Source organism: Salmo salar, chromosome 10, assembly GCF_965601325.2.
Source record: "Salmo salar chromosome 10, fSalSal1, whole genome shotgun sequence".
In the NCBI taxonomy this organism is placed as follows: domain Eukaryota; kingdom Metazoa; phylum Chordata; class Actinopteri; order Salmoniformes; family Salmonidae; genus Salmo; species Salmo salar.
The window spans coordinates 21,865,464-21,882,607 of record NC_138300.1 but is presented as its reverse complement, the minus strand read 5'-3'; the positions used below and the strand labels follow the sequence as shown (position 1 = coordinate 21,882,607).

Here is a 17,144-nt window from a genome sequence, read left to right as displayed (position 1 = left end):
TTCCCCTCTCTCAAACGGGTTTAAATCCTTTCCACAACATATTCTAGAGGGGTGGAAGATTTTCTTCCTATGGGCCCAGTCCAAGTCAAATACTTATGAACTCATTGCAAAGGAAAGTCGCACATCAAACAGCAAGATGTTGCAAAGCTAAGCTTAAGGGAAATGTGGTAAACAGGACACACCTCCCAGTGTAAACTGCACAGATGAAGAACGGTAAAACAGCAAACTGACACATAGCGAAGCAGACATATTTTAATGTGACTTCTCTGATTATACTTGTCACATTACCTTATTTCCTCAGGTTAAACGCGGTGTCATAGCCTGGAGGCTGCTCAACTGTTTGATGCCCTTAGCCACACACACCCTTCATTTCAACAGTGTGTCCTTTTCAAGTGAGATGTGAACATGGCTCATACATTGGCACGCCTGCCAACTGTATTTCATGCTGACCTGACATGAGAAAAAAGGAAAAAGTATAAAAACGAGGTTGGCCAAGCATAATGATCCAATATGTATTTTGAACTGGACTAAGGCTGGCTGAGGAACATCAAACATTGTGTTGTGAATTTATTGGTCTCCCTACTCAGTGATTGGCTGTTGGGGTTTATCGTGTGGAGGTCGGCCTGACCTCGACAGCTGTTGTGCTCTGCTTAATTCGTAAGTTATGACCCATGACCTTGGACAGGATATGATTCGTGCCGACTTTCAGAGCTTTTGTAAATATATTGATTTGTTTTTCTCTTCGATCATTGTACCTCCAACATTGGCTAAAAAGAAAGACATGTTGAACCCCAATCAGTCAAAAAGAAAACTCTCTCCTCTCATTATTATTTCAACAAGCTATTTTTAGCCCCTTGGTGACACACAAATGAAGGCCTACTTAGCCAGTGTGGTTTTTGCAAGCTATCTGCCATTGGTTTGCCAGGCACTTTATCATGGCTGATGGGTATTTAGGTGATTTGATTAACAAATACTTTAAAGAGCCGTGGGGATTAGGTCGGGCTGCAACAATAACACGTTTCAGGAATTGATATCTGACCTGTGTGTTCAAAATCAGTAGGACAGAATAGGATGCTTTTTCAGACAGAACTGCACCTTGGAGTGGATTTGCAAAATTATGCAATTGATATCTGGCCACAGATCGTGTCCAGACCAGTACAAGAAGTGTTACATTTCAATATACCACAGATCATTTAGTCATTCAGTATAATATTCCACTGAACTCTAAGAACATCACTGTAGAGGGGTGGTATCATATTGTACCTAAACACAAATATGAGAACACGAATCAGCATCTATCTGGGTCTCATACACAGTGGATTTAATTCAGTTAATTCAGATATCCCAACCATTTAGATGTTGGACTATCACTCCTTTGCTCACCTTTTACTCTCAGACTGTGCTACCTGCTCTCTTCAACCCCACCTTCCATCTGTCTCAGTCCCTTCCCTTCCCTTCCCTCTCTCTGTCTCAGTCCCTTCCCTCTCTCTGTCTCAGTCCCTTCCCTCTCTCTGTCTCAGTCCCTTCCCTCTCTCTGTCTCAGTCCCTTCCCTCTCTCTGTCTCAGTCCCTTCCCTCTCTCTGTCTCAGTCCCTTCCCTCTCTCTGTCTCAGTCCCTTCCCTCTCTCTGTCTCAGTCCCTTCCCTCTCTCTGTCTCAGTCCCTTCCCTCTCTCTGTCTCAGTCCCCTCCCTCTCTCTGTCTGTCTCTTCCCTCTCTCTGTCTCAGTCCCTTCCCTCTCTCTGTCTGTCTCTTCCCTCTCTCTGTCTCAGTCCCTTCCCTCTGTCTGTCTCAGTCCCTTCCCTCTCTCTGTCTCAGTCCCTTCCCTCTCTCTGTCTCAGTCCCTTCCCTCTCTCTGTCTGTCTCTTCCCTCTCTCTGTCTCAGTCCCTTCCCTCTCTCTGTCTCAGTCCCTTCCCTCTCTCTGTCTCAGTCCCTTCCCTCTCTCTGTCTGTCTCTTCCCTCTCTCTGTCTCAGTCCCTTCCCTCTCTCTGTCTCAGTCCCTTCCCTCTCTCTGTCTCAGTCCCTTCCCTCTCTCTGTCTCAGTCCCTTCCCTCTCTCTGTCTCAGTCCCTTCCCTCTCTCTGTCTGTCTCTTCCCTCTCTCTGTCTCAGTCCCTTCCCTCTCTCTGTCTCAGTCCCTTCCCTCTCTCTGTCTCAGTCCCTTCCCTCTCTCTGTCTCAGTCCCTTCCCTCTCTCTGTCTCAGTCCCTTCCCTCTCTCTGTCTCAGTCCCTTCCCTCTCTCTGTCTCAGTCCCTTCCCTCTCTCTGTCTCAGTCCCTTCCCTCTCTCTGTCTCAGTCCCTTCCCTCTCTCTGTCTCAGTCCCTTCCCTCTCTCTGTCTCAGTCCCTTCCCTCTCTCTGTCTCAGTCCCTTCCCTCTCTCTGTCTCAGTCCCTTCCCTCTCTCTGTCTCAGTCCCTTCCCTCTCTCTGTCTCAGTCCCTTCCCTCTCTCTGTCTCAGTCCCTTCCCTCTCTCTGTCTGTCTCTTCCCTCTCTCTGTCTCAGTCCCTTCCCTCTCTCTGTCTCAGTCTCTTCCCTCTCTCTGTCTCAGTCCCTTCCCTCTCTCTGTCTCAGTCCCTTCCCTCTCTCTGTCTCAGTCCCTTCCCTCTCTCTGTCTCAGTCCCTTCCCTCTCTCTGTCTCAGTCCCTTCCCTCTCTCTGTCTCAGTCCCTTCCCTCTCTCTGTCTCAGTCCCTTCCCTCTCTCTGTCTCAGTCCCTTCCCTCTCTCTGTCTCAGTCCCTTCCCTCTCTCTGTCTCAGTCCCTTCCCTCTCTCTGTCTCAGTCCCTTCCCTCTCTCTGTCTCAGTCCCTTCCCTCTCTCTGTCTCAGTCCCTTCCCTCTCTCTGTCTCAGTCCCTTCCCTCTCTCTGTCTCAGTCCCTTCCCTCTCTCTGTCTCAGTCCCTTCCCTCTCTCTGTCTCAGTCCCTTCCCTCTCTCTGTCTCGTCTCTTCCCTCTCTCTGTCTCAGTCCCTTCCCTCTCTCTGTCTCAGTCCCTTCCCTCTCTCTCTCGTCCCTTCCCTCTCTCTGTCTCAGTCCCTTCCCTCTCTCTGTCTCGTCTCTTCCCTCTCTCTGTCTCAGTCCCTTCCCTCTCTCTGTCTGTCTCTTCCCTCTCTCTGTCTCAGTCCCTTCCCTCTCTCTGTCTGTCTCTTCCCTCTCTCTGTCTCAGTCCCTTCCCTCTCTCTGTCTCAGTCCCTTCCCTCTCTCTGTCTCAGTCCCTTCCCTCTCTCTGTCTCAGTCCCTTCCCTCTCTCTGTCTCAGTCCTTCCTCTCTCTGTCTCAGTCCCTTCCACTCTCTCTCAGTCCCTTACATCTCTCTCAGTCCCTTACATCTCTCTCAGTCCCTTACATCTCTCTCAGTCCCTTCCATCTCTCTCTATCTCAGTCCCTTCCATCTCTCTCTCTCAGTCCCTTCCATCTCTCTCTCTCAGTCCCTTCCATCTCTCTCTCTCAGTCCCTTCCATCTCTCTCTCTCAGTCCCTTCCATCTCTCTCTCTCAGTCCCTTCCATCTCTCTTAGTCCCAGCCTCTTCCCTCAGCTGTTCCATACTCTGGTCTACTGGGATTGATACAATATTTTCCGACCTCAATTAGCAGTGCCTGTTGACTAATTCCGACTGTTTCTGCACCTGAGAGGTTGGAAGCATGGGCTGGAAAAACTGAGTGGGGCGAGGGCGTAGCAGGGCTGTCGGGGCAATGTAGCCGTGTTGACAGACCGTAAGGGCAACACAGAGGACAAGGAGGGGCCTCGCACTGGACAGTATTCGGGGCTCTGCATTGCTGTACTTCCCCACTCACACAGCAACATTAAAACGTGTGGGAAGGAGCAAGGAGTCTGCTGTGGGTGAGTGGTGTGAATGTGCAAGTTTGTGTGTGAGTGCTTGCGTGCGTGCATGCATATGCATTTGCATGTGGGTGCGTGTGAGATTTATGTTTGGATAATAAAGTCATTGCTGTTTTCTTCATCTTGTATTAGACACTTGAGAAAATCTAGTCAACTCAACACAAAAATCTACTCTGCCAGCCAAGCCACTTAAAGATAATGTGCTCTCTTTTCACCGGGACAGTTGTACTGTGGCTGCACTCTTGTATCTGTGTCATTGGAAGCTCATTACAAATGCAGAGCTTCCTCCCAGTCGTCCCTCTCCAATCTATAGCACAGTGACCGTATCAGTATCAAGGAATTCTCTAGGTAAAGACGTTTTAAGTCTAATTGAAAAAGCCTTTAAGCAATGGCCTGTGGTAACACAGAACCCAAACTAGACCTCAGAATAGACCGAACCAGATTGTCTCATTGTGAGGTATGACCACATCACGACCACAAGGTCCCTTTAACTAATTTCAAGGCAAAGCCTGAATGACCACTGGTTTGGCAGGGTGCTGCTGTATGCGTACAGGCAGGTACACACCCTCACTGTGCTGTAGTGTTCATAGAGAATCTTTCTTTCCAGGGCAGGAAATGAGAGGATCGTGGGTAAAGAGAGCATTGCATTTGGGGGCAGCACATTTTCATGGGGTACCACTCTGTACAACCGACTAACCACTTCTGACAAGATCATGGAAAGCCACAAATCTCCCAATCCAGATGCATCACTTTTGCTGCTTTCTAAGGGAGCATGAAAAAGTTTCAGCTAGCTACAGTCCACTTATTAAGTTCCCTTGCCATGCCAATTCAACATTTCCACTGCTGCGCCAATGAATTTAAAGGTCCAATGCAGACATTTTTAACTCAGTAACAAATCATTTCTGGGTAACAATTAAGTACCTTACTGTGATTGTTTTCAATTAAATTGGTCAAAAAGAAATACAAATGGCTTCTTCGCAAAGGCCAATTGCTCAAGCAAGAATTTTGCTAGGACTTTCTGGGAGTGGTCTGAGTGGGGAGGGGAAAACTGAAAATGAGCTCTTATTGTAAGCATTTCACTGTTAGTCCACACCTATTGTTTACGAAGCATGTGATGAATACAATTTGATTTGATTGATTGGCAGAGAGGTTTGGAACTCTTATTGGTCTATTAACTAATTTACTACATGTTGATGTCACCATGAAAGGCCAAAACTCCATCCCACCAAAACAGGCTGACATTTCTGGCAGTCTTTTCAAACAGCTCTTACACCAAAAGGGCATTATCATAATTTTCACAATTTCACAGTATTATTCCAACCTCATAGTGTGGAAATATATATAAAACACAGGAAAATCACATGCTTGACTTCACTGGGCCTTTAAAGAGACAAACTGAGTTTTGTAGTCATGACTGCATCACAACGTAAATTAAGGTTCGGTTTGTTTCAATCCTGCCCACATGCCCACAACTGGCAGTACACAAGTAATCATCAATTTGGCGTGCAGCTGCACGCGACCCTATCGTAATGCCTATGGTACATTTGGGTTAACTTTGGATATCCCTATGGGGCTAGTTAGGGAGCATAGGGAAATTACAAAATATACATTGGACAATATGTTAAAATTCCACTTGCTCCAAATTTAAATAACTTAAAAAGCTCAAACCACATTTAAATTGTAGAAATTTGCATACAAATATTGAAAGCATTTAATGAGAAAACTAAAAGATGTGCAAAATGAAAATATTGTCTTATTTACATTGTGTAATTTATTGACGGTCCCTAACTAGCCCGAAGATAGGCTATCTAAAGTCAAACCAACTTTGCCACTGTCGCACACCAGCCAGTTGAAGCTAATTGGCAGAAGATTTGGCTAACTCTTTCCACCTGTGAACACACATGAGACACCCACATCAAACCACACGCCGACACCAACTCACATTTGAATTGAGTCAGGGCCGCTAACGTTTCTTAATGACCCAAACGAGGACAAATCAGGAAGTTCAGCCTCCCTTTAAAGTGTCAAACATAGAGAGTAACATTTTATGATTATATCTGACATCTAAACCACCAATATGAAAATTTGAATCCCCATTTGAGGGAAGTGAACACCGACACAAATTTGAATTGTGATAATTCAAGTCAATGTGAATTTATGTTGGCGTGTGTGTGAGGTATAAAACTGTCTGCCAGATGAGTAGTCTAGTTAACAAATGTTAACAAATGTCACCCAACTGTTATAAGGCTGTACACAGTGGCAGGCTGACTGGGCAGTCCCTGCTGTTACCTTGGTAGCATGGAAAAAACCTGACTCACCCACTGACGTAAAAAGGCATTAACGACTAAATGGATAAATATAACCGTCAAAGGTGTAAACGTCTCAAGGCTGTCCAGTGGCCACTGGGAAGTCAGTTCATGACCAGCGACAACTTGTCTGACCTGGTCAAAGGTCTGAAAGACACCATTGATTGAGATCGTAGAGTGAGTGACACCTATGCCCAGTGCACTTCCCTCCTCTCAAGTGTCCTTATTACTAACATCAGATACAGTGCTGTCCAATCTGGAAAAACTAGGACAACTGAACATACTGAGATGAGATGGTAACAGGTGATGAGAAGTCTGATCTGTTTAAGGCATTTTTGGAAGATCCTTGATGAGACTGTAGGTATGTGTTAGGAGATTTGGCATGTTGCATGGGTATGTGGAAATTCTCTGACTGTCTACAATAAATTATACAGCGCTGGCGAGCCCAATGCACCTGCTGTACACGGATGTGAAGCCAGCTCTCTGGTCTGATTTGAAGTTTTCACACACACATGATCTGTGTTAGAGGTTGATTCTGGGTCTGTACTTAACAGTTTAAATCACAAAGGCTCCAAATTATCCCGACTATCCCCTTAACAAGCGCTAAACAAACTTGGTTTGAAAACTGTGAAAAATTGAAAATTGTGCCCATGTAAACTGTGACAGAAATGGTTTGTGGGTACATCTGCCCCTTGCAACTGGAGGACTTTCAACACAGTTTTGACATGTTAATCCCCTGTGAAATTGAAGCTTTTTTCCCAAGCCCAGTTTGCACGACCAACTGATGCACAATGTCTTTCCTCAAGTCTGCCTTGCTGTAAACACAGTGCCGGGTTTCCCATGAGGTGGCTTAAACCACGCTGTGGAATTCCCAGTTTACCTAGCATCGTCTCCCGCTCCAAACACGGCACAAATAGGCGCCAAAGGCTGATACAAGCCAGTGAAACTCCTATGAACTGCTATAAAAGTAGCAAGATCAGAGAGTTTACACCACCATAAAAGACAATAGGCACCCCACCTCTTCTCCGTCACATAGGAAAGATAGAAAGGGGAGATAGTGTCAGCTTACTCACTTTCAGCGTAGTTTTTCCGTCTGGTGCCGTCCACCTTGCCTGTTTTGTCGATACAGAGAAAGAACTTGTTGGCGGAGTAGAGCCGCCGTAGTCGTACGTCGCCCTCTAGGTGATTGTAACTGCGTGTGTGCCGCTCCAGTGTCCATGAGCAGTTGATGCCTCTCGCCAGTACTTGGAGGGGTTCATGCCCTACCCCGAGCGGGCAGCCCCCCAGAGCTGTGCCAGCCACCAGGAGCAGGGTGAGGAACGCCAAGCGAAGGGATGCAGCACTGGGCAGGGGCGGAAGCCCAGCGTGGGCAGTGCCAATGGCAGCGAGGTCAGGACGGAGACTAGCGACGGGTGCCATCCATCTGCACATGGTGGGTCAGACTCCCAAGGTGCACATTGCACAGGCAGTATGCATGCTGGCTGGCTGGAGACCCGGGCTGTGTCGTCCAGGTGAGTGGTCTCTCTCTGAGGGTGGGAAGGGGTGATGATCGAGGGGGCAGCAGACCCTGTCACTGAGGATCAGAGCAGAGAGGAACCTGGGCTTCCAAACAGCAGTGCAGAGAGGAACATGGGCTTCCAATCAGCAGAGCAGAGAGGAACCTGGGCTTCCAACCAGTCCTCTTTCCCAGATGAGTTTGTTTCTTAACTTATGTGTCTGATGATGATCTCCTCTTATTTCTCTTTCAGCTTCTATTCACCGGAAAACAATTCACTTTGTAAATCCATTGCCAAAAGCAATCTGTTATTTTCTGTTGTTTCCTTGTTCTCCAAAAGCTTGTTCTGTTCCTTGGCTTGTGTCCTTATTTTACGGCTGCAGAGTCAGTCAGTGTCCTGTCTTGCGATGTGTGCACCTTGCGATGCTCCTCTCTCCAAATGGACTGGAATAAGGTGCTTGTCTGTGCTGCTGACCCGTGGCTGAGAAGGAGTTGAATGAGGAGAGAGAGTGAATGTGTGCATGTGTAAATGTGTGTGAGAATGTGATAGGGAGAGAGAGTCACAGAAAGAGTGAGTGAGTGTGTGTGTGTGTGTGTGTGTGTGTGTGTGTGTGTGTGGAGAGAGAGAGAGAGAAAGAGTTAGAGTGTGTGTGTGTGTCTGTGTATATGTGAGTGAGAGAGGCAGAGTGAGAGGGAGGGAGAGGTTTGAGAGACCGTGTGTGTATGAGGGAGAGAGAGAGACAGAGGCAGCAGCTAGTGAGTGAGCGAGAGAGGCAGTCAGTGAGTGTGCGTCAGGTCTGTCTGCCTGTGTAACGCAATGAAGCAGTAAATGAATGTCCTCACTCTCTCCTGTGCAGCCAGTCCCTTCTCCTGTGTGGAATGGGAGGCTTGGGCTTGTCCTGCATTTTATCCTGGGCAGGGCTTGCATCTGGGGGTTGAAAGGAGAGGGGTGGGGCCACCATCATTGATAACTATTTGAAATAAATGAGAGAGGCTTTGCACCATCTCCCTTTTATAATTTCTTAAAGTAGAATTGTTCTCCTAATCATGGTTCCTAGAAAGCCATTAGTGTCATTAAGCCGGCTAACTGTAGGTTTTATTGCTTCATGGAAAGTGTCAACTGGAAAGTGTCAAGTCAAACACCTTTGTTGTCCCAGCTCTTGAAGATGATGAGGAATTCTCCCAGGTCAAATCATCAGTAAGAAAGTAACTCCAGTAAAGTGACATGGGAGGTGGACTTTTGTGACACCTGAGACTGGACTTTGTAGACACATGGGACAGATTAAAAAGGGCTTTAATTTTCGCCCCTGTTTTGCATCAATATGTCGGAAACAACGGCAGAGTGGAGTGTTGGTAGAGCTGTTCCATTGAAGTCTTTCTGATCACCTGTGTTAATGTTTCTATGAGGCTGTGTCTGATGTTCACCTTTGATTCGTGAGACCAGGGTGGTAATGGTGAACACGTGTTTTACTACTTCACATTCTGTCTTTCTGTCTGTGAATCAGGACTGAATCAATGGCTTCAGAGAAATGAAAGACACCCTAATGCATTACATTAAATATTTGTCAAAACTGTCCATATACTGTCCTGTCCTCACTCCTTAAGTTTATTCCTGATGGTATTTGAAGAGTGGCTCAAATTCACTATAATATGCAATCATTAATAATGAAATGATGACAAAACTGTAACTGTACTGTAGGCTATGTGTTGACCTTTTTTTTTTTACACCAAAGTGAAACAAAATAAAATATTTGATATCATCTGTTTCCGCCAGCCGAGGGTGCTAGGAGCATTCGCTATGAGACCAGCCGCAGCACTCCACAGCACATGTTTTAAAGTGAGTCTATCCAGTTAGTGCGGCACTTACTTCCCGGTTTCAATGATGTGTACCACCCCGGGGCGACCACGGTGTCCAGGGGTGGAAGTGTGTTTGAGGGGTGCGTGCACAGAGAGGGCGACAGTCACTTCACACTCTTTAGCTTGTTAACTGCTACCAGGAGTTGGCTGTCCTTATATCTCCCCTCTCTCCCCCCTCTCCCATCATAAAAGACCAGTGAGACAGAAACCAGCCGCCCTCTCTCTCCCCCCCAGCCCCAACCCCCAGCAGCCGTTCCTGTCTACCTGCTTGTTCTGGCCATTAGATACAGTGGACCTCCTCATCAAAGCCTCTCTCTCTATTTATCTTCATAGGCCCTAGTAAAAATCAAAAATGTTCACCCCCAATTAAACCACGCTGCAGTGTCTCTTGACTTCCAGTAGGTTTATTCCTTCTTTCCTACAGACTGTCCTTTCTTCCCCCTCTTCCGCCCAGCGGAATAACTGTCTGTTTGTCGCTGCCTGCCTATGCTGTTGCCAGGCTGGAGGAGCTTGGGCCGGGAGATCACAGCACACATAGGGGATGTGTTTTATGTTAGCATTGTATAAAACTGTTTCCCAATCTTCAAAAAAATGTAAATAGTTCTCAGGACAGCTGAGTGTTCGCAGGCTTGCCTGTGTAATTGTTATAGGGTGCTCCAGCTCTCTCTATCAGCGCTGTAATGGAAAACAATATTCTTCAATGTCCTCTGAAGTGCTAGAAGACCTTCTATCACAGCTGGCTTTGCTTATGCCTGCCCAACAATGTGTGAAGTTAAATACAAATATGCAAATATAATTGTAATCAAAAAAGAGTATACATCTACATTCACGAGTGGCTGGTAGACTTTACATCATGCTGTTGGAGTGTAGGTCTACATACCATTATAAAAAGATAGCTCAAATAACTGGGTCAAGGGGGTTTTCTTTGGGGTGTTTCTTTGGGATTCTATTTGAGTTGAATGACTCTTTAAGCTGATTTCTATGATAGCTCTTCTATTTCCACTTCATTCTAATGCCAGCTGCTTGGTCATCCCTATTTTCACTTCATGGAGAGGGAACTCTTTCATGTGGCCTGCACCAATCTGGTGCCCCTCTGGCCCTCACATACACCCCCCAGGAAGCTCCAGTTGCCCATCCTCTCTGAAAATTAGGCCATAATTAAAATCATACAATCATGCTATGTACTGTATAACTTCTTATTTAAAAGTCAGTCTTCCCCGGAGGTCAAAGAACAAAGGTTCTGCCCTCATCTGAATGTCAGATGTGGCAGTAGATTGCTTTGTGGGGTCCTGGATCCAAACGTCAGTGCAAAGCTAGACACAAGCTGTCTGTGGCTTGACTATAGACCCATACAGTATCCTTAGTTATTGAAGTTAGACATATTATTGTAGAGGTAGAATATGAATGACCCAAAACGAGTTGTATGGATATTTCCAGGTGGATATGGTGCTTCAAATAATGTCGCATTGTTCAATTATTTGTAATATTTAACCACATTCTTGTATATTTATCATGGTGTGCACCTTATTCTCAATAACCAGTTCAAAACATACTTTAATATTTATTTTTTATTTATTTCACCTTTATTTAACCAGGTAGGCCAGTTGAGAACAAGTTCTCATTTACAACTGCGACCTGGCCAAGATAAAGCAAAGCAGTGCGACAAAACAACAACACATAGTTATACATGGGATAAACAAACGTATAGTCAATAACACAATAGAAAAATCTATGTACAGTGTGTGCAAATGAAGTAAGATTAGAGAGGTAAGGCAATAAATAGGCCACAGAGGCGAAATAATTACAATTTAGCATTAACACTGGAGTGATAGATGTGCAGATGATGATGTGCAAGTAGAGATACTGGGGTGCAAAAGAGCAAAAAAAAAGAAATAACAATATGGGGATGAGGTAGTTGGGTGTGCTATTTACAGATGGGCTGTGTACAGGTACAGTGATCGGTAAGCTGCTCTGACAGCTGATGCTTAAAGTTAGAGAGACACTTACAGTATAACATTAAATACAGTAGGCCTATATGACAGAATCCAAGTCCATTCAAGACTTTTAGTCAATGTGATGATCGTTAAGAAACGAGGCCCAAAGCCCATTGGTTCCCTATCCTAAAATACAAGGCATATGCTAAACTCAAGAGATCAGTAGCCGGTGGGGGGCCCTCTGGTGTGACGCAGCTCTCTCTCCAAATGAGAAAGGGCTTGCTTGTTGGGAGTTTGAGCCCTCCCCTCTCTCCTGCAGAAGGCTTTCAGTCGGCTCCCACGTTGCGTCTCCCAGCCAGGGTGCGCCCTGAGCTGAGAAAACTCTGCAGCCCGGGCACCAGAGGAGGATGTTCACAAGCGAAGGAACCTAATCTTTCCCAGCAGGGATCCAAGCGGCTCTGTAAGTGTATGAATGGAGATAATATCTCTGTAATGAGGCCTGTTTTGTACCATCAAAGTCTTCAAAAGGGCTTGAAACTCGACCTCCCTCTTAGCACTGACGATCCCTCAGTAATAGCTCCTATTATTAATTGTTTTCTCTCTTTTGCTAACTCCACTGACTCACTCCCTGTTTCTGGACTTAATCTCGCTCTCTCTTTCTCTCTCACTCTCTCTCACTCTCTCTCTCCCTTCCTCTCCCTCTCTCTAACTCTCTCTCCCTCTCACTCCCTCTGAGGCTCAATCACTCTTCCCCTTCCTCTCTTTATCTCACTCACTCACTCTCTCTCCCCCTCTTTCCCTCTATACTTCTCTTGCTGATCTTCAAGTTTCAGGTTTGATTACAGTAGTTGTATGTATAGGATACACATGGTATACACCATCCAACTAAATGCTTACTTACAGGTTCCTTCTCGATGATGCAACAACAATAAGAAATAATAAAAGACAAGACTATGAACATAATGTAAATGGCTTAGTAAAATAATTATAGTCCAATATTTACATGTGTTTTGGGAAAAAGGGGGGCAAGTGTTTAAATTGTACAGTATTTAGCAATCATAATAAGAGTATGCCAGCAGCTATGATGTGTTTGTAGCATGAATATATATGTGTGTGTGTGTGTGTGTGTGTGTGTGTGTGTGTGGGATGTGTGTATGTCTGTGTGGGTGTGTGTGTGCGTGAGTGAGTGAGGTGCAGAGAATTAGAGCAGGTGGTCAGTCCAGTTCAAGTGTTCAGCAGTCTGATGGCTTGTAGATTCTTTCAGTTGCTCACCCCTGACCTCTCATTTTTTAAGCATATGATAGAATAATTCTGCTCTTTTATCTCTTATCCAAATATTAAAAGTCAGATTTCTATTGTGAGTATACAAATATCTTCACATTTACTGTAACAATGTGTTAGCTAACATCTATTTGTAACAGCTGTGGGAAAGTTACTAAATTCGCAAGGGACATAATGTGTAAATACAGGACATTCAGAGACTTGTCCCAAAGCCACTCCTGCGTTGCCTTGGCTGTGTGCTTAGGGTCGTTGTCCTGTTGGAAGTTGAACCTTTGCCCCCAGTCTGAGGTCCTGAGTGCTCTGGAGCAGGTTTTAATCAAGGATCTGTCTGTACTTCGCTCCATTCATCTTTCCCTCAATTCTGACTAGTCTTCCAGTCCCTGCCGCTGAAAAACATCCCTACAGCATGATGCTGCCACCACCATGCTTCACCGTAGGGATGGCATAGGCCAGGGGATGAGCAATGCCTGGTTTCCTCCAGACGTGACACTTGGCATTCAGACCAAAGAGTTCAATCTTGGTTTCATCAGACCAGACAATCTTGTTTCTCATGGTCTGGGAGTCCTTTAGGAAGCCTTTTGGCAAACTCCAAACGGGCTGTCATGTGCCTTTTACTGAGGAGTTGCTTCCATCTGGCCACTCTACCGTAAAGGCCTGATTGGTGGAGTGCTGCAGAGATGGTTGTCCTTCTGGAAGGTTCTCCCATCTCCACAGAGGAAGTCTTGAGCTCTGAGAGAGGGACCATCGGGTTCTTGGTCACTTCCCTGACCAAGGCCCTTCTCCCCTGATTGCTCAGTTTGGCCAGGCGGACAGCTCTAGGAAGAGTCTTGTTGGTTCCAAACTTCTTCCATTTAGGAATGATGAAGGCCACTGTGTTCTTGGGGACCTTCAATGCTGCAGAAACATTTTGGTAGCCTTCCCCAGATCTGACACAATCCTGTCTCAGAGCTCTATGGACAATTCCTTCAACTTCATAGCTTTGTTTTTCCTCAGACACGCACTGTCAACTGTGGGACCTTATGTAGGCAGGTGTGTGCCTTTCCAAATCATGTCCAATCAATTGAATTTACCACAGGTGGACTCCAATCAAGTTGTTGAACCATCTCAAGGATGATCAATGAAAACAGGATGCACCTGAGCTCAATTTTGAGTCTCATAGCAAATAAGGTATTTCTGTTTTTATTTTTAATACATTTGGGATTCGATCTAGCAACCTTTCGGTTACTGCCTCTAACCACTACGCTACCTGCCGTCCCATTTCCCAGCATGGGCATAGGGTATTGTGTGTCGATTGATAAGATAAAAACGAAATTGTATTTAATCCATTTTAAAATAAGGCTGTAACATAAGAAAATGTGGAAAAAGTGAAGGGGTATGAAATATTTTCCAAATGCACTGTGTAACACACTGCCAATCAATTATTATAACAAAATAACCTCTGTGAATATGCAAATTCATTTGTCTTCACTTGCCAACTTCCTGCCAGTTTGGACCAATGCACGTGTTCTTGATATCTCTGTGCCACACACTGTGGGGGACTGAGTAAACATCCAGGCCTCATTCAGGAACTGACCAAACCACCACCATCACTGTGCCCTGGTCTAGTCAGAGCATGGCTCATTTGCATATCCTGCTTCGTGACTATTGTCTATTGTTGGTGGCCTGGTAATAAACGGGGCACATATCTGATGGACTGAACTGTTCTGAGAGACCCAGAAGCCATCCTCTTCCTCCTACGATGGCGGGAGACGATCTCAGGGCGATAGCGCAAACTGTGGCTTTTTGAAGAAAAAAATACATGACAGGTGTGATTAAGTAGCTGTGATTTTGCACATCAGTGATACCAAAGCAGATAATCAGAACACTGATAAAGTGAGACACAGAGATAGCGGTATGTAGACGTAGTTACTGTAATGACCTCTGCTGGCTCAGCATTTTAAAACCCCTCAGAGGTTATGGACAAGAACCAAAAGGGTACTTTGAGTCTAGCATTAAGTACAGTGCAAGCATCACAAAGGCAAACTGTTACATGCACCTCTGTAGTCTCAGCCATTATTCCATTAAGTAGCACTTGTAAATACCAGCATAAAAAATCTTTACAATATTTTCCTAGATGACTCACTAATTCAAACCATCTCAATGTGCCTTGCCTCTTTGTGTGGGAAACCCTGTGAGAGTGGTGTGAGTCAGAATGGTCAAGATGTTAGTATTAATCCACTGTTTACACTCATACTTCAAATATTTGCTCAATCTGTTTGGTAAACGAACAAAAGAAAGTTCTGTAATTAAAAATGTTATTTATGGCTATATTCCGAAGAGAAGATGAATAATGAATACTTACGTAATGTGACCAATGAAAACATATTTCCTATAAATGGCTATGCATATACTGTACTCACTGGCATACCACACACCCCTGTACCCCCTGCAAGGCGGAGGTGGGTTTGGGTTGGGTGAACCCTGGAGGTCTGCCCCCTCCCCAGATAGCATAAACCATGACAGAACATTTAGAATTACAGGAAATTAGTGGTAAAACTGCAAAATATTATCACAACCTTATGGCAAAATGTGTAGAATAGCAGGAAAAAAGCTTTAAAAATCGAAATTCTCCCTTTTTTCCCTCTTTGCCCCATGGTAAAATGTGTAGAATTCTCTGAAGTTAGCTGTTTCCTACCAAAAAAATCCACCAAAACAAAAAATATATATATACTTTTGGGTGGGGGAGCTTGCTCAGAAACTGCAGTACGCCACTGAGTGTATTATACATATACTGTCCAGTACACACATAATCATTTCCAAAATATGTTTTCTTGACCATTTCAACATTATGACTAATATTTGACATGTCCAAGAACGACTCCTCTAGGAAGTCAGTTGGACAGCCTAAAGCAGCCATCTCGAAAAACTTTTTTCCACAGGAATGTCATTTGTTCCATCTGAGAGGAACACACACACACACACACACACACACACACACACACACACACACACACACACACACACACACACACACACACACACACACACACACACACACACACACACACACACACACACACACGCACGCCAAAAGCATTTACCAACACAAGCATTTCACAAAGCATCTCCATCAAGTTTCCCTGGCCAGGTGAACTTTCAAAACAGCGTCCATCTGTAAAACAAATAGCGAGCCCCTACAGAGGTGTGCAAAGAATCCAGATGATCAAAGTGTGTGAGAATGGCAGCCTTGTCCTGGCCTGGTTATTATCAGGGCCATGAATGGCTGTCTTCTCGCCTTTTGTTGGCCCGAGCATTGACAGTCACTCACCCGGCAATGACTGTCACACCAGCGTAAAGAGTCAGCCGCCGACAGAGGCCAACCACATCAAACGAGCCTGTCTCGGGGCCCTGCTTGTGAACCGTAACAAGAAACATCTCCTGATCCTCACCTACATCTCAGCAGCAGACACCAACCGCTGTGACTGTGATCCCAACCACCACCTCCATTGAGAAAAGATGTACTGCCTGGACCTCATTTCCCAGCCTGGCCTCTCAAGTAGTACTTATGTTAACTTCCAGCGCCTCAAAAGGCTGCACAAGTCTTTAGGAGTGCTTTACGGGTGACAAGAGGAATCTGACACTCGTTAGGTCATGCTATTAGAACGATGTAGAATTTATTTTCTGCATTACTTCAATTAAGGAGACAATGAAAAGGGCCTATGAAAGAATATTCAATTTTGATGCAGCATGTAAGTGAATCTTGTTGTATTATATTGCAGAAGCACTGTGCATTTGTTTCAAAGGGTATGCTGAGTATGATATTGTAGTGAACAGAGGGGCTGTATGCATCACACCAGTAGGGTTAACCGAACCAATTTACAAGCAGAACTAATGTGATTATTTTCAAACATGGTGTTATATTGTAATTACACATTGACAACGTGGATTGGCAGTTAAAATGTGTTTCAAAAGTTCATCAGTGGTATTTGGAAGCTATCCAAAAGGTTGTGAAGTGGCAATTTTTCACTCCAACCAACACATAATAGTACCCGCAAGACCACTTATGTGTGACCCCTAGTTTGACCTTTGTTTTACTTATTTTATGGTGAGGCTGCCACCTATAGGTGATATAGGTCATACACAGGTTTGAAACTCATTGTCCTTTATTTTTTTCAGCAGAGGTCATCATTTCCATAATTTACCAGATATTCCTGAATAATACAATAAAACTTCATTTTCAACAAACATAAAAATTATTATTATTCATTGAGAATAAAGGTAAAACAAAATCAACTTTGCGCATACATTTCACAAATTGCATATTTATGATTCCTTGTTTATTTGTTTAATTGGAAATATTCTACACTCCATTGCAGAAAAAAACTAGTACCTTCTTCTTTCAAAACAAACACTGCTCGATTTATCGGTGCTCTTTTATCCGTGCCTGTACTCAGATCCATTGTG

General features: G+C 44.8%; 1 protein-coding gene across 1 annotated transcript in view; it reads right to left on the bottom strand.

The window, feature by feature from the left end:
• Window positions 1-8,494, bottom strand: part of LOC106613753 (fibroblast growth factor 22) — a 48,051-nt gene extending 39,557 nt beyond the window's left edge. Inside the window, exon 1 of the mRNA XM_014216329.3 lies at window positions 7,208-8,494. Coding sequence (XP_014071804.1) covers window positions 7,208-7,565 — 358 coding nt within the window. The 5' untranslated portion in view covers window positions 7,566-8,494. The remainder of the gene's footprint in view (window positions 1-7,207) is intronic.
• Window positions 8,495-17,144: the final 8,650 nt, after the last annotated feature.